At 39.6% G+C, this 18,346-nt stretch overlaps 1 protein-coding gene across 2 annotated transcripts in view; it reads right to left on the reverse strand.

Moving 5' to 3' along the window:
* PLEKHH2 (pleckstrin homology, MyTH4 and FERM domain containing H2) overlaps positions 1–17,482 on the reverse strand; it is a 108,971-nt gene extending 91,489 nt beyond the window's left edge. Inside the window, exons 1-3 of one of the 2 annotated variants that reach the window (XM_081591960.1) lie at positions 17,378–17,482; positions 8,064–8,536; positions 6,823–6,952 (exon numbers count right to left, since the gene is read on the reverse strand). In XM_081591960.1, the coding sequence (XP_081448086.1) occupies positions 6,823–6,952; positions 8,064–8,452 (519 nt within the window). In that variant the 5' untranslated portion in view covers positions 8,453–8,536; positions 17,378–17,482. The remainder of the gene's footprint in view (positions 1–6,822; positions 6,953–8,063; positions 8,537–17,377) is intronic. The other variant, XM_081591961.1, reaches the window with a different exon arrangement.
* Between the last annotated feature and the right edge of the window lie 864 nt (positions 17,483–18,346).

Genomic DNA, 18,346 nt, shown 5'->3' on the forward strand with positions numbered 1-18,346 from the left:
GGAGGGAGGTAGGAGGGGGGTTCAGGACGGAGGGACACATGTACACCCGTGGCTGATTCACATCAATGTATGGCAAAAACCATCACAATACTGTAAAGTAATTAGCCTCCAATTAAAATAAATAAATTAAAAAAAAATTAATGAGGATGGCTATACATGTGTGGGGGCAGAGAATACATTAAAAATTTATATCTTCCACCCAATTTTTCTGTGAATCCTAAGCTGTTCTAAAAAGACAGTCTTAATAATAGTCATTTTTTAAAAGATTGAATAATTTCTCAAGGGGACCACTTTGAATGCTTGCCCCCCATCCCGGCAAATTCACACCTTGGAATCCTAAAGCCCAATGTGATAGTGATTAAATCTTGAGGGTGGGCCCCTCATGAACTGCATTAGTGCTTTTATAGAGATTCTACAGAGCTCCCAGCCACTTCTGCCAGGTAACACTGCAAGAAGTCAGTGACCCAGACGAGGGCCCTAACCTGACTATGCTGGAATTCTGGTATCAGACTTCCAGCCTCCAAAACTGTGAGAGATAAGATTCCTATTGTTCGTAAGCTACACAGGCTGTTGTTATTTTGTTAGAGCAATCCCCACAGACGGAGACATAGAATTGGTTCTGAGAGTGAGGTGCTGCTTAACAAATATCTAAAAATGTGGAAGCAATTTTGGAACTGCATAATAGATAGAGACTGGAAGAATTTTAAGGTGTGTGGTAGAAAAAATCTACATGACCATGACAGACCATTAAAGCAATTCTGGTGAGAGGTCAGAAGAACAGGAAAGCTATAGAGAAAGCCTCAATCTTCCTGGAATGCATAACTAAGGATTGTGAACAGATTGTTGATAGAAATGGTGGCTGGTGAGGCTCTTCTGATGAGATGTCAGGTGGACATGAGGAACATATTACTGGAAACCAGAGGAAAAGCGAGACCACAGCCTACAATAAGCATTGGAGCATCCTGAACTTCTCCCCTAGAGCTAAATGCCCTGTACAACCCTGTAAAGACCTACAGGGGAAGTGAATGTGGGGCTGGGAATAGTGGGTATTAATGGAAAACACGTGGAGTTTTCCTAGAGTCAACTAGTTCTCTGAAACCTTCTCACTTATCCCCATAGGCCGAATGTGCAGCAGCTAAGTATTTACTTCCTGTTAAAAGACTGAATGTTCTTCTCCTATAAAGTCGAATAAATTACTTGGAGGGCTCTAGTCCAACAACTGTGGCATTTATGGGCTCATGGTATAATAAGCAGTCTCAGCCCACTCATTCTAAAGCAAATATTGATAGTCAACCAGCACTGATTTTATACACAATTGTTGGTCAACTTTTCAGATATCCCATCCTTAAATATAAACGGACCACCAAAGATCATCAGACATTTGAGAAAAGCTTGCAACCTGAAAAAGAAAAATCAAACATAAAAGTGGAAAATAATCTCAGAGGAAAGAAAAATAATTCAAGGAAGAGAACTTGAAAAGAATTAAAATTAGAGTTCAGGAACCAGGAATTTTCAAATACATTATTTCATAGCCATGTCATAGACAGAAATTGTTATTCCAATTAGAAACATTAGGAAATTGGTGTTTCGAATGCCCCCAGCCAGTGACATGGATGGGATGTGAGCCTTCATGCTCAGAATCCCTAGTGCTCTTTTAGTTGAACCACAGCTGCTTAGGTATTTATAAACTCCACCCACAGAGTATAGTTATACAGAACCAAATGAAAATCAGTCCCAGATACATGAAACCACAAAATCCTTGGCTTGGAAGCATCTGTCTTTATTTTTGTCCCTTGTATTCTATTCTTTTGGCCTAGGAATCTTTTATTAGTAACTTAAAATCGTTAACATCATAATAGGAACAATTTTAAGCTGCATGGTCTCAAGAAACCTACTGCTGAAGGGAACACACCATTAAAAAAAAATTGTTATCAAAAATAATATCCTCAGGATTTCCCTGGTGGTCCAGTGGCTAACACTCTGCAGCTCCCAATGCAGGGTGCCCAGGTTTGATCCCTGGTCAGGGAACTAGATCCCACATGCCACAACTAAAGGTTCTGCATGCTGCAACTAAGACCTGGTGCAGCCAAATAAATAAATAAAAATGTCAAAATAGTAATAATAGCCTCAATCAATAGCCCCAAAATAAAGTTATTTAAAATAACTTTAAATCAGCCTGAAAATCTCATTATTATTATTATAGGTACAATTTTCATTGTGTGTTAGTTGCTTAGTCATGTCCAACTCTTTGCAACCCCATGGACTATAGCCCACCAGGCTCCTCTGTCCTTGGGATTTTCCAGGCAAGAATACTGGAGGGGGTTACCATTTCCTTCTCCAGGGAATCTTCCTGACCCACGGATTGAACCTGGGTCTTCCAAATTGCAGGCAGATTCTTTACTATCTAAGCCACCAGGGAATGCACTGTGAAATATTAGGTGGGGCAAAAGAGTAATAGGACATGTGTGATTTAAATAGGATAACCATGGTATTGACTGGTCTGTTATATGAAAGCAAACACAACGCTGTCCAGGGACTCCTTACTCCTAGACGAGAATCCTAGACCACCTCAGGGAAGTCACATTGACAAGAGGAAGGTCAAGCTGCAGGAACTGCTAGATAGTAACGCTGTATCAGATAAAGGCAGCATTAAGTTATGTGAGCCATGCTGATGCCTAAAGGGAAAATTCTTTGTTTGTTTCACCTTTTTCTTTTCATTGAAAATCTAACTAATAGGAAATAACATTCACTTCAACTGAAAAATAAACTTTCCCTTCCCCCCCCCCCGACTCTGAAAATGAACTAGTAATACTGTAAAGTAGAAAACTACTTAAATCTCAGCTTCCCTGAAGAGTTTATGTTTGGCATACTAGAGATATTTCCAACACCATTCCTTAAATTCCTCCAAAGACCTCTCCCACTTACAGCAGGATTTGCCCAAGATTTCAATAAGGACTTTTTCTTCACAAGCTTCAATATTTGAAGTTACTTGGAAATTGTAATGGAAAAATAAATAGGTGAAAAAAATAGTTTAAAAAGATCCCATGTATTCTCCTAATCTCCAAAATATACAATGTATATGAAATTGAAATCCATCTTTAATTATAGGAACACTCTGAGATCCTCTCACACATTTTCCCTAAAAAAATTCAGAAAGATGTCTATCAATCTATAATTACACTATTTTAGTTTTTAAATAATAAAATAAAATATTCTAAATAATAAAAAATAATTATAATTTTTAGGTCATCTCTTTGTACACTTAACCAGTGTGTCCAGTCAGAAAGATACAGGAAAATAATAATGAGTTACTTCTATATGTCAGGCACTCTTTTAGCTGCATCACAAAAAAAGTGTGAAAGATCAAAGGTTTTAAGCCAACTCTGCTATTTGTTACCTGTGTGATATTGGGCCTACTGCTCAAATACTCTCAGTCATAATGTCAACATCTTCAGATTGTGGATAATAATAGTTACCTCATAGAGTTACTGTGGGGTTTAAGCTAGCTAATGCTTGTAGTCAAGGCTTAGGATCCATAGTTGGCACCTAGTGTTAGCTGTCTATAATCAGTGCCAAGAAGACAGAACTAAGAACCAGAACTGTAGCAGAAAAGAAAAGCTGGACAGAATTTCTGGCAAAGAGCTGAGGAATCAAATTAGTATTCTCTCAAGAATCTTCAGCTTTAGGCCTGCATCCATCTGGAGGGAAGGTACAGAGAACTATTAGAAAGAATTCTCAAACTGGTTCTAACACAAAACCAAAGATCACAGACGGGAACAGACTAGCCTCCAGAACGCGATATTTGACTCAAGTTGGGTTGGCATGCAGAAGCAATGCAACAGAGTTTGCCTTGAAAAATATGTAACATTATGTAAACTGTTATTACTACATACGTACATACATCCTAACTTACACAGACATATGCTGCCAAGCAGAGATGGATTTATACGTTGTGTGACTGAAAACCAAAGACAACAGATGAGTAGTAAGAATATCAGAGGAAGCAAGGAATGTGGTAATAGAACTAGACTAGAGATGTCATATAGGGGGATGGCTAAGCATTCAGGCTCTAAAAACAAAATGCTGCTCTTAGTTACTCAGTCGTGTCCGACTGTTTGCCCCCCCATTGACTGTAGCCGGCCAGGCTCCTCTGTCCATGGGCATTCTTAGACAAGAACACTGGAGGGGGTTGCCATGCCTTCCTCCAGGGGATCTTCCCAACCCAGGATTTGAACCGGGGTCTCTGGCATTGCAGGCTTTACCAGGTGAGCTACCAGGGAAGCCCCCAAAACAAAATGCCTATTTACAAATATTGGCCAAATATTGGCTCCATCATTTACATTGCAGCATGAACTGAGTCAAGGTAAATAACTTTTATGTGCCTTAGTTTCCTCTTGTGTAAATACGAATAATATTAATATCTACCTCATAGGCTGTTACAAGGATTAAGAAAATAATATATATAAAGTACTTAGAAGATTGCCTGGCACATGGTAATCATCAGTTTCCTAATCTGTAAAATGGGAACAATAAAACTTACTACTTCATAGGTTGTTATAATAACTAAATAAATCATATCTGTACAGTGCTTAGTACATAATAAATCAGTATTTGGTATTTTTATTTTAATACCAGTATTTGGTATTTTTATGGGTGGCTACCAAAAATAAGTTTTAATCCAGAGAAAAAAATAGTGAAAAATACAGAAAATATCATGAAAAAGTGTTATTCCTATTTTGGTGTCGAATATATTTACTGGGAAGCCATGAATAACTTGGCATGTTTATCCTCTTTCCACTGTATAAAACACATATGAATCACTCCATCTCTGAGATCTGTCAAAGGATTTAAGACAAATAAAATTACAGAAGACACCAAAAAAAGGAAGAAAAAAGAAACCACACCTAAAACAGCAATTCTGACATAATATTCCTCTCAATCTTCATTCACTGACAAAGAAAAAAGAAAATTTAGTAACTGAATTAATGACCAAAAACTATTTACAATTTTACTTACAGAGAAAATGACACTTTTAAAATTTACAAAATGGGCGCTCACAAATTTCTTATGACAAGCCTACTGAAGAACAAAACAAATGTTGGCATTAAGAATTTAATGGTCAATTAATTGGAACCCAAATAAGCAAAACTTTTTATAACTTCTTATAAAGAAAGTCCATAAAGAAACCAGGAGAGTACAATAGTCAAGGGAACCAAGAAAATTTTGAGTAGGAGGCTGTGGTCAACAGTGGGCCAACTGTTGAAGGGCTGAGGTATCTGAGACACTTGGGAAGTGTCCAGTGAGGTTGAGCAGCAAGGTTATAATTAGTGATATTGCTAAAATCTTTACATGGGGGACAATCATAGTACAACCTGGGAAATGATTTTTACAGAGGAGCAAAAGACAAAGCGTGAGTCACTAGCTCTGAGTTAGGATAAGCTTTCCCAACTTGGAGATAATCAAAGTGGGTTTTTTTTTTCAAGTTATAATTTTTATTTTAATAGTGATAAATAAAGTAAATTGATAGTGGGGATTCATTCCACAAAACCTATGACCGGGTCACCCTCTAGCCCAAAGTGAACAGAGTAACTTTAGTCTTTCCATCTAAAAGCTGTTAGTGCACAAAAATTTAAGAGGATACATATGAAAGTTTAAAGTGAATGGTGTTTTACTGGATTTTATTACAGTTCTTCTGTGCTAAGAGATTCTTGGTTAGCAATGCAAGTAAGATTTAACACGATTTTTAGAGATATGATATGTGTACCAGTCTCCACTCTAAATTATGCAGTTTAATTTATCCACTCTAAATTTTAGAGTTTAAGAAACCACCTATAAGTTCTCCTGGTCAGTTCTGAATGATCATTGATACCATTTATATAGCCATCCAGACAGCACTGCCAATACAAATATAATGTGAGTTATGTATATAATTTCAAAACTTCTAGTACCCATATTTACAGTTAAAAACAGGTAAATAATTTTACTATATTCCTTTTTCAAACTAAATCTTTGAAATCCAGTGTGTATTTTATATTTCCAACACATCTCAATTTGAACTAGTCTCATTTACAGTGTTCACCTGTGGTTGTGCCTGCCACATTGGACATTACAGGGCTAGAATCCAAGCTCCCTGGAAATAGCAACATGCATTGTCCTATTCACAGATTTGTAACTGTAGCATTAAGAACAGTGTCTGGCACAAATGCATTGCAATGAATATTTGTTGAATGAATAAACAAATGAATTAATCTATTGGTTTTATAGACATATATTAAAAAATCCTATGACATAAATGAAATTTTAATTACATGGTTAGAACTATTAAGAGAAGCATAGAATTATATTAATTCAATTCTATAGTTTAGTGATACATTGTTTGTCAATACAAATTCCTAAATAGGTGTATATTTCCATATACAATGTTTTACTGTATTTTATCTTACACAGGGAATGAACAATAATCACTTTAAAGATAATTTTAATAAACATTTAGTAGATCAAAATGCTATCACACCACACTAAAATCAAATAAATTACAGCTGTTCTTTCTAGCATGAATTAATTCTACATTCATCAAATACACACAATTATTACATAGTTCACCAGTATTTGCAAAGAAGTGTTTTTTGTCTTAATGTCCAATCCATTCTAAAATTAGCAAAAGAATATGCCCAGTAGAGCGTCAGGTTCCTGACAAAAAATTAAATAATATTCATTATTTTCAAATGTTTACCTCCTAAAGTACTGAGATTTCTTAATATAAATGAAATGGGCCCCAAAGAACTGATGTTTTACTAACAAAGGTGAGGGAGAAAACCTTACCTTCTCTGCTAAGAGCTCTCGTATCTTGCTTGCTTGAACTCTAAATTTCATGAGCTGGGACTCCAGGGCTACACAACGTTCTTTCCAATCTACTGGCCCTTCTGTCTCAGAAAGCTCTGCCATAATTATTCTAGGAAAGAAAGCATTCAAACAACATACTATCAATTAGCATTCAGGATAATACCTTAAATCATCCAACACACACATTCTAGCCACCATCTAATGATATCTAAATGCAAGTTTTGAATCCTAAGATAAATTCCAGAATCTGGTGACTACTTATGGAAAGAACTTAGGAGAGACGAGGCCAGGGAAGGAGGCCCAACTGGGGTATTTAAACTTTCTGTGTAACTTAAGCTTTCCATGTCTCAGCAATCTAGAAAAAAGGGGGAATTCAGCAATAATGAACCATTCTTCTCACAGATAGGTAACAAACAAATTAAATACTGCTGTTCTTAACATCACTTTGGACACTATAATAGTATCACACAGAGTACTGTCATTATTTTAGCTCTGCTCAACAGGTAAGATTTTTAAAAATCTGTCAGTTCATAATTTTACCACATTAAATTTACAAAATTATTAGTTTTGCTTCCATTGGTAGCATTGTATGTGTGTGTGCTAAGTCACTTCAGTCGTGTCTGACTCTTTGTGACCCATGGACTATAGCCTGGCAGGCTCCTCTGTCCATGAGATTCTCCAGGCAAGAATACTGGAGTGGGTTGCCATTCCCTTCTCCAGGGGATCTTCCCGACCCAAGGATCGAAACAGCATATCTTACGTCTCCTGCATAAAAATAACCTAAAGAAACTTCATATCATTGTTTCAATTATGACTTAGATTTGTATTATAATTAATACTTAATACCACCATAAAGTTGTCCAGGTCCAGGTGATCGTTCAAAACAAAAACACTTTGGCATATTTAACTGGGCAAAGTATTACAACCCTGCACAAGTTTAGATAATTTTTATTTGATGTAAGAAGAGAAAACATATAAATACTAAATTTGGAACCACCTACATTAAATAAATCTGGAATCAGATTTATTTATTTATTTCCATGATAGTAACCTTTTTTTGGAGGAGGTTAATCCCAGGGAGTTCACTGTTCACGTATTGCTGAAACCTGGCTTGGAGAATTTTGAGCATTACTTTACTAGCATGTGAGATGAGTGCAATTGCATGGTAGTTTGAGCATTCTTTGGCATTAACTTTCTTTGGGATTGGGATGAAAACTGACCTTTTCCAGTCCTGTGGCCACTGCTGAGTTTTCGAGATTTGGTGGCATATTGAGTGCAGCATTTTCACAGGATCATCTTTCAGGATTTGAAATAGCTCAACTGGAATTCCATCACCTCCACTAGCTTTGTTCACAGTGATGCTTTCTAAGGCCCACTTGACTTCACATTCCAGGATGTCTGGCTCTAGGTGAGTGATCACACCATCGTGGTTGTCTGGGTCATGAAGATCTTTTTTGTACAGTTCTTCTGTGTATTCTTGCCACCTCTTCTTAATATCTTCTGCTTCTGTTAGGTCCATACCATTTCTGTCCTTTATCGAGCCCATCTTTGCATGAAATGTTCCCTTGGTATCTCTAATTTTCTTGAAGAGATCTCTAGTCTTTCCCATTCTGTTGTTTTCCTCTATTTCTTTGCATTGATCGCTGAGGAAGGCTTTCTTATCTCTCCTTGCTATTCTTTGGAACTCTGTACTCTTGATGAAAGTGAGAGAGGAGAGTAAAAAAGTTGGCTTAAAGCTCAACATTCAGAAAACTAAGATCATGGCATCTGGTCGCAACACTTCATGGGAAATAGATGTGGAAACAGTGGAAACAGTGTCAGACTTTATTTTGGGGGGCTCCAAAATCACTGCAGATGGTGACTGCAGCCATGAAATTAAAAGACACTTACTCCTTGGAAGGAAAGTTATGACCAACCTAGACAGCATATTAAAAAGCAGAGACATTACTTTGCCAACAAAGGTCCATCTAGTCAAGGCTATGGTTTTTCCAGTGGTCATGTATGGATGTAAGATATGGACTGTGAAGAAAGTTGAGCGCCGAAGAATTGATGCTTTTGAATCGTGGTGTTGGAGAAGACTCTTGAGAGTCCCTTGGACTGCAAGGAGATCCAACCAGTCCATCCTAAAGGAGATCAATCCTGGGTGTTCATTGGAGGGACTGATGTTGAAGCTGAAACTCCAATACTTTGGCCACCTGATGCGAAGAGCTGACTCATCTGAAAAGTCCCTGATGCTGGGAAGGATTGGGTGCAGGAGAAGAAGGGGACGACAGAGGATGAGATGGCTGGATGGCATCACCAACACGATGGACATGAGTTTGGGTAAACTCCGAGAGTTGGTGATGGACAGGGAGGCCTGGCGTGCTGCAATTCATGGGGTCGCAAAGAGTCGGACACAACCGAGCGACTAAACTGAACTGAACTGAATCCCAGGGAGAATCACAGTAAGGAGGAAGCCAAGAAGCAGGGGCACAGATTTTGAAATTCTAAAGTGCAAAAAACTATTGCTCGATTTTGGAAACACAATTGTTTCTAGTTCTGGGTGTTGAAAATGTTTTAAGGCAATGCCAAAGAATGCTCAAATTACCACACAATTGCACTCATCTCACATGCTAGTAAAGTAATGCTCAAAATTCTCCAAGCCAGGCTTTAGCAATACGTGAACTGTGAACTTCCAGGTGTTCAAGCTGGTTTTAGAAAAGGCAGAGGAACCAGAGATCAAATTGCCAATATCCACTGGATCATCGAAAAAGCAAGAGAGTTCCAGAAAAACATCTATTTCTGCTTTATTGACTATGCCAAAGCCTTTGACTGTGTGGATCACAATAAACTGTGGGAAATTCTGAAAGAGATGGGAATACCAGACCATCTGACCTGTCTCTTGAGAAACCTGTATGCAGGTCAGGAAGCAACAGTTAGAACTGGACATGGAACAACAGACTGGTTCCAAATAGGAAAAGGAGTACACCAAGGCTGTATATTGTCACCCTGCTTATTTAACTTCTATGCAGAGTACATCATGAGAAACGCTGGGCTGGAAGAAACACAAGCTGGAATCAAGATTGCTGGGAGAAATATCAATAACCTCAGATATGCAGATGACACCACCCTTATGGCAGAAAGTGAAGAAGAACTAAAGAGCCTCTTGATGAAAGTGAAAGTGGAGAGTGAAAAAGTTGGCTTAAAGCTCAACGTTCAGAAAACTAAGATCATGGCATCTGGTCCCATCACTTCATGGGAAATAGATGGGGAAACAGTAGAAACAGTGTCAGACTTTATTTTTTGGGGCTCCAAAATCACTGCTGATGGTGATTGCAGCCATGAAATCAAAAGATGCTTACTCCTTCGAATGAAGGTTATGACCAACCTAGATAGCATATTTAAAAGCAGAGACATTACTTTGCCAGCAAAGGGTCTGTCTTGTTAAGGCTATGGTTTTTCCAGTGGTCATGTATGGATGTGAGAGTTGAACGGTGAAGAAAGCTGAGCACCGAAGAATTGATGCTTTTGAACTGTGGTATTGGAGAAGACTCTTGAGAGTCCCTTGGACTGCAAGGAGATCCAACCAGTCCATCCTAAAGGAGATCAATCCTGGGTGTTCATTGGAGGAACTGATGTTGAAGCTGAAACTCCAATACTTTGGCGACCTCATGCGAAGGGTTGACTCATTGGAAAAGACTTTAATGATGGGAAGGATTAGGGGCAGGAGGAGAAGGGGACGACAGAGGATGAGATGGCTGGATGGCATCACTGACTCTATGGACATGGGTTTGGGTAAACTCCGGGAGTTGGTGATGGACAGGGAGGCCTGGCGTGCTGTGATTCATGGGGTCGCAAAGAGTTGGACACGACTCAGCGACTGAACTGACTAACTGATAAGCAAAGTTGTTCTACAAAGGCTACAACTTCATTAAGAGTCCCCTTGTCATCTCAAAGCCTTCAGATGCTACTAAATTCTAGCCATAATGTAAGGGAATCTTCCTGTAGAGCAAGTAATCATTCTCCTCATTTCTTCATTTTTTTCTAAAAGCCCAATCCCATTGTTTCATGAGTTTTCCCTAAAGATATTAACCATGTTAATGACCTTTTTCATTATTTACAATAGCATTTACTATCAATGCACAAAACTCTTTCTCAATTCTGCTGCTACTTCATTTCTTTCCTCATTAGCTTTAGTAGACTGGACAAAGAAGAAAATACAGATGAAATCTTAAAAATAGAAACCAGACCTGAAATGAAATGCTGAGGTTTTGAACCATTCTTATCACTGCACCGAAATATAGCGAAGCTTCTATGTCTTAAGTAACAAGAAGAGTGTTTCATACTGATTAATTTTTGCTCTACACTTAAAATAACCTGTTTAGTTCCACTATAAAATTTCTACAGCTTTAAAAATAGCAAGCATGTTTCAACAAGTGAAAATCAGTGTAATGAACCATATGAATAGAATAAAAGACGAAAACCATATGATCATTTCAACAGACACAGAGAAAAGCACTTGACAAAATTCAACATTATTTTATGACTAAAAACATTCAACAAACTATTAATAGCAATAGAAGTTAACTTTCTCAACCTGATATAGAAGTATCTACGAAAGCCCACAGCTAACATCACACTTAATTGTAAATGACTGATCCGTGTAAGGTCAGAAACAACATAACGGTGTTTGCTTTCACCACTTCTAATGTGTCGTACTGGAGGGTCTGGCCAGTACAAGAAAATAAAATAGGAAACACACAGATTGGAAAGGAAAAACTAAAATTATCTCTACTTTAAGATATCATGGTCTTATACACAGAAACTTCCAAGGAATCCATTAAAAAAAAAAAAAGAAAAAGGCTATTAGAGCTATTTGAGATCAGAAAAGTTTCAGGAAACCAGATCACTATATGAAAATTAACTGTTTTTCTATACACTTGCAAGGAAAACTCCAGAAATGAAATCAAGACTATATTCCACTTACACCAGCATCAGAAAGAATTAAATACTTAAAGAGTAAATTTAACAAAACAAGTACAAGATTTGTACTCTGAAAACTAAAAAACATCACTGAAAGAAATTAAAGAAGACCTAAAGAAATGGAAGACTTTGTATGGATGGCAACACCTGCAAATGGATATACACATTCAATACAATCTCTATCAAAATTTTAACTACATTTTTTTTAGAAACTGATAAGCTGATCCTGTAATGAATATAGAAATTCAGAATACTCAAAACAATCTTAAAGACTCACACAATTTCAAAAATTACTGCGAAGCTATAGTAATTAAGACTGTGTGGTACTAGCATAAAGATAGATACATAGATAGAAGGATAGATAGATCAACAGAATAAAATTATGAGTACAGAAATAAAGAAATAAGGACGGGGGCAAGAATAGGTGAAGGGGATCAAGTACCACAAACCTCTTACATTAGCTATATAACAAATAAGGGTTTCCCTGGTAGCTTAGCTGGTAAAGAATCTGCCTGCAAGGTGGGAGACCCTGGTTTGATTCCTGGGTCGGGAAGATCCGCTGGAGAAGGGATAGGCTAACCACCCCAGTGGGTGCAGATGACACCATCCTTATGACAGAAAATGAAGAACTAAAGAGCCTCCTGATGAAAGTAAAAGAGGAGAGTGAGAAAGTTGGCTTAAAGCTCAACATTCAGAAAACTAAGATCATGGCATCCGGTCCCATAGCTTCATGGCAAATAGATGGGGAAACAGTGAAAACAGTGGCAGACTTTATTTTGGGGGGCTCAAAAATCACTGCAGATGGTGACTGCAGCCATGAAATTAAAAGGCGCTTACTTCTTGGAAGGAAAGTTATGACCAACCTGCTGCTGCTGCTGCTAAATCTAGATAGCATATTAAAAAGCAGAGACATTACTTTGCCAACAAAGGTCTGTCTTGTCAAGGCTATGGTTTTTCCAGTAGTCATGTATGGATGTGAGAGTTGGACTCTTAAGAAAGCTAAGTGCCAAAGAACTGATACTTTTGAACTGTGGTGTTGGAGAAGACTCCTGAGAGTCCCTTGGACTACAAGGAGATCCAACCAGTCCATCCTAAAGGAGATGAGTCCTGAATGCTCATTGAAAGGACTGATGTTGAAGCTGAAACCCAATACTTTGGCCACCTGACGCGAAGAGCTGATTCATTTGAAAAGACCTTGACACTGGGAAAGATTGAAGGCGGGAGAAGAAGGGGACGACAGAGGATGAGATGGTTGGATGGCATAACTGACTGAATGGACATGAGTTTAGGTAAACTCTGGGAGTTGGTGATAGACAGGGAAGCCTGGCGTGCTGCAATCCATGGGGTCGCAAAGAGTTGGACACGACTGAGCTGCTGAACTGAACTGACTGAACCCACCCCAGTATTCTTGGGCTTCCCTGGTGGCTCAGCTAGTAAAGAATCCACCTGCAATGTGGCAGACCTGTGTTTGATCTCTGGGTTGGGAAGATCCCCTGGAGAAGGGAATAGCTACCCACTCCAGTATTCGGGCCTGGAGAATTCCATGGACTGTATAGTCTACGGGGACACGACTGAGCAACTTTCACTTTACCAAATAAGTCACAGGGATGTAATATACAGCATAAGGAATATGGTCAATGTACTAACTTTGTATGGGAATAGATGGTTGCTAGACTTATGAGGATCATTTCATGACGTATCCAAACAAGAAATCATTATGTAGTATACCGAAATTAACATAATAGTGTATATCAACTCTATTTCAATTATAAAATATATCTATAACAACCATACTTCCAAATAAGATCACATTTTTTTTCTGAGATACTGTGGGTTAGGACTGCAACATTTCTTTTTTGAGGGGAAGGGAGCAATTCAATCCATTTTTAAATATACACAAATAAAAAACCCTCACATGTAGAGCGAACTGATTTTTGACAAGGTGGAATGAAAAGTTCTTTTTAAATAAATGGTACTAGGCAATTGGATATCCACATGCGAAAGAATAAATTTGGTTCCCCACCTCATACCATACACAAAAATTAACCCCAAATGGATCAAAGACCTAGGTGTTAGAGCTTAGGCTCTAAACTTGTAGTAGAAAAAATAGTCATAAGTCTTTGTGATCTTGAATAGACAATAGTTTCCTAATATAACATTTAAAGCATAAGTAATAAAAAAATAGATAAATTTAACCTAAAATTAAATATTTTTGTGCTTCAAAGGACCATCAAGAAAGTGAAGGTTTCCCTAGTGGTCCAGTGGTTAAGAATCCACTGTGCGATGCAGGGGACACGGGTTTGATCCCTGGTCATGCCACAAGGCAACTTAGCCCATGAGCTGCAACTAGTGAGCTCAAGCCTGGAGCCTGGATCTGCAACAAGAAACCACGGCAATGAGAAGCCCCTGCAACTAGACTGTAGCCCCCACTTTCTGCAATTAGAGAAAGACTGCATGCAGCAATGAAGATCCAGAGCAGCCAAAGATAAAGCATAATTTTTTATTAAAAAAAAGAAAGTGAAAAGATAACCCACATAATGGGAAGAAATATTTACTAATCACATTTTCTATAAAAACTTGTATCCAGAAAATAAAAAGGACTCTTACAACTCAACAATAAAAAGCACAAATAAAAAGTAGCAAAGTATCTAAAGAGATATTTTTTTAAAGAAGATATTCAAATGAACAGTAAGCACATAAAAAGATACTCAACATCATAAATATTAATATAAGGGAAAATGCAAATCAAAATCACAATGACATCCCACTGTATACCAAATAGAACGGTTATAATAAAAAAGACATGTAATAACATGTGTCGGTAAGGATGCAGAGAAACTGGAACTCCTATATACTGCTGTTGAGAATGTAAAAATAGTACAACTGCTTTGGAAAATAACAGTTCCTCAAAAGTTTTAACATAAAATCACTATATGACTCAGTAACTCCAATGTTAAGTATATACACAAGAGAACTGAATACATAAGTCCACATCAAAACTTGTACACAAATGTTAATAGCAACATTACTCAAACAGTCAGAAAGTAGAAACAAACCAAGTGTCCATCATCAGACGAATGGATAAACAAAATATGGTACATCCACACAATGGAATCTTACTCAGCCACAGAAGAAGGAATAAAGCACTAATACATGTTACAACAATGGATGAACCTTGAAAACATTACCTTAAGTGCCAAGTGAAAGAAGCCAAACACAAAAGATGACATATTGTATGATTCTATTCATATAAAATAGGCAAATCTCAAGACACAGAATATTACCTTAGTGGTCGCCAAGGGCTATGAAGAGAGGGCAATGGTGATCAAATAGTAATGGGTTAGGAGCTTCTTTGTGGAAGGATGAAAATATTCTAGAATTACACAGTGTTGTTGATTGCATGACCTTGTGAATACACTAAAAACCACTGCACTGTACACTTTAAAAAAGTAACTTTTATGGTTTGTGAATTACACCTCAATTATAAAGAGTGTATATTTACAAATGAATAAACAAAAAGTAACAGTTTAAGTGGATGTATATTAATAACCTATTGTTTGTGGCTATCCCTGCCAAGAATTCCACCATTAACTCAATCTAGAGTTAACTGTTAATCTCAAATATGACAAGTATCAGACATATATTTCACCAACAGTACTGTGCTATGAAAATAACACATCAAATAAATTCTGTTAAACACATCTATTCATTTCTTTAGTTATGTAATTACATACTTTTACAGTGAAGTAGCAAAATGTTAGGAATATTATTGGTATTTAACATCAGCATTCCTTATTCATAGGGTCATTATTTTAAAAATTCAAAACTACAGATTGGTTGGCTAATGGCCTATGGTTGGCTAATGGTTGGCTAATGGCCCTGAGATCTAGACACCTGATTTCCTCATTTCATCCTGTAATTTCAGTTAATATAAAGTAACTGCTGTGTTAATGCACCAGCTTTCGTAAAGATTCTAATTTTGAACAACAGTCACCATCTTTTCCCATTACTACTGATTTTATAGGGTCTAACAATATACATAGCTTTGAGAGCCATAGAAAGAAAGAAAGAAGAAAGTGAAGTCGTTCAGTTGTGTCCAACTCTTTGTGACCCCATGGACTGTAGATCACCAGGCTCCTCCATCCATGGAATTTTCTAGGCAAGAGTACTGGAGTGGGTTACCATTTCCTTCTCCAGGGGATCTTCCCACCCCAGGGATCGAACCCGGGTTTTCCTGGTCTGGGCCACCAGGGAATCCCCTTGAGAGCCATAACTACCTGCTAAATAAATATCATTTTTAGATTTCGCATTTAAACGTAATCTGTCTTCACAGCAGCGGACAGGAAAAAGTCTTTGTTTTCCAAATACCCCCAATGACTTTTGGAAACATTTACTGACACAAAATGAACTGTTTACAGTTGTGGAATGAATGCTCTTTTCTCTGAATCTTTGACTTCCTGTTTCTCTTACAAATCCCTAGAGGGAAAGAAAAAGAAAAGAAAGAATTCATCTACTTAGACTTACCCTGATGAAGCTCAGGGTACCCACTCATATCCTTTAATTCTCTCCTCTTACGGGACAGATTAACTTGGCCAGGTAAGTGTGTGTGTCTGTGTGTACTGGTAGTGCTGCGGGAGGGGTGGGGGCAAAGGGCGGGGGAGCCATTCCTAAAGCAGAAAAGATGGCTTTCTTGACCGCACTGAGGCTTGCCTTGTTTAAGGAACCTCCTGACCACCAGCCAGCCAGCACCACTTGGGCAAAGCCTGCCCTGTGGTAGCACTGCTCAGAACCCGTCTTCGTCACTCCATAGCTCCTTGGGGATACACACAGCTGTGTGGTCGAGGCTTGCGACTGGCATTTTAACAAAGAAAGCAGTGACTTGCAGGTAGCATAGCACTAGGGCTCTACCAGCGTAAGTGTTTCAACTTCTCTTTCCACGGCGTTTCGCACGTCAAAATCTATGGCTCAAACGTCCCATCTTTTAAAAAGTGGGGGAAAAACTTCAGACAGTGCAGTTTCACGGCAGGTTACCGAAGGGCACTTTGACATTTTGGCACCTCAAGGTTTAGAAAAAGGTTCTTTAAAGTTTTGAGAAGTTTCGCCCCCGAGGTTGCAGTGGGGCTCCCAAGAAGCGGAGGCCGAGTCGCGGCATCTCTAACTGCGTGGGCCACTCGGCAGCGGACGCGCCGCAGCCCCGTGCGCCCCCTGACCAACCCGCGCGGCGCCACAAACCTGGGCCCCACGTTTTCAAACAACATGTCATGGGAGACCAGGGGGCGAGGAGCCGCCGACCACCGCTCCCTCACGAGAGCCCAGTTCTGGGGGCAGCAAGGGAAGCAACGGGGAGTGCGGGGGCTGCGGCGGGGGGCGCGGAGTTGAGTCCGGTACCAGCTTGCTCCATCCCCTGGGTCCCGGCCAGCCGGATCCGCCCGCCGCCCCCATCCTCCGTGCTACGTGCCCACCGGGGACCGCGCGCTGTAGAGAAGGCGGGGGTCCTCCCACCCCCGGGCATCCCCGGGCACCGGAATCTCTGGGGTCGCCTTTTGGCTGCCGTCCTATCTCATGTGCCTACCTCTGCGCGGGTCCCGGCAATACCGCCCGTAGTCCCGGCCACGTCTGGTGCGGGGTTCCTGGGGTTCTCAGCGTACACCCTCCTCACACCAAGCTCGAAGCAGGCGGGAGAGAGGGGCGGGGTGCCGCCTCCTCCAGGGACTGGCGGAGGTGGGAGCCAATCAGATGCCTCAGACGGCCGTGTGACGTCACCAGGAGTGTGGCCAGGACTTTGACCCCTCCCGGTCCCTAATCCCAGGAGAGAGTTCTGTCCAGGAGTTTCTGTCTCTGGCCTTTGCCACACTCAGAGCTCAGAGTCTGTTGTAGGGCTCACCTCTTTTCCATTCACTCTGCCCTGACTCAGCTCCTTCTTGTTTGGTCTACCTGCCTGAAGCGAGTCCTCTTACCAATCAATCCTTCACCCTCTCGTCAGGTTAACTGTCCTGTTTTGATGTACACTCTGACAAAGACTTTCATTGGCTTCCTTTTGCTTAAGTTATCAAAAACAGATCCCTTAGTCTAGTGTTCATGGCCTCCATCCTACTTTTGTCAGGTTTATTCTTCACAGCTGCCTTTCACCTACCTGAGACTGATGCTATGCATTTCCCCACCCCAAGGAAGTCCATTTGGAACATTTACCTACTATTTCCTATGTCCACATTTAAATGGTCCATCTATCCTCTAAGACCCAGCTCAAACAATCTGCATGTAAGCATGCTTGTCGCCCCACCTACCAGTAATCTCTTCTCTTGTTTCTGCTCCCTGAGCATTTAGGTTTTTACTCTTCTTGCTACTTAGCTCATTCTGCCTCGTGTACAGTTCCTTGCATGTGTGTGTACATGCTCAGTCGTGTCCGACTCTTTGCAACCCCATGGACTGTATGTAGCCAGACAGGCTCCTTTCCATAGAATTTTCCAGGCAAGAATACTGGAGTGGGTTGCCATTTCCTACTCCAGAGGATCTTTCTGACCCAGGGATTGAACCCACATTT

This window comes from Giraffa tippelskirchi, chromosome 4 (assembly GCF_054371585.1).
Source record: "Giraffa tippelskirchi isolate mGirTip1 chromosome 4, T2T-mGirTip1v1.2.pri, whole genome shotgun sequence".
NCBI classification, from domain to species: domain Eukaryota; kingdom Metazoa; phylum Chordata; class Mammalia; order Artiodactyla; family Giraffidae; genus Giraffa; species Giraffa tippelskirchi.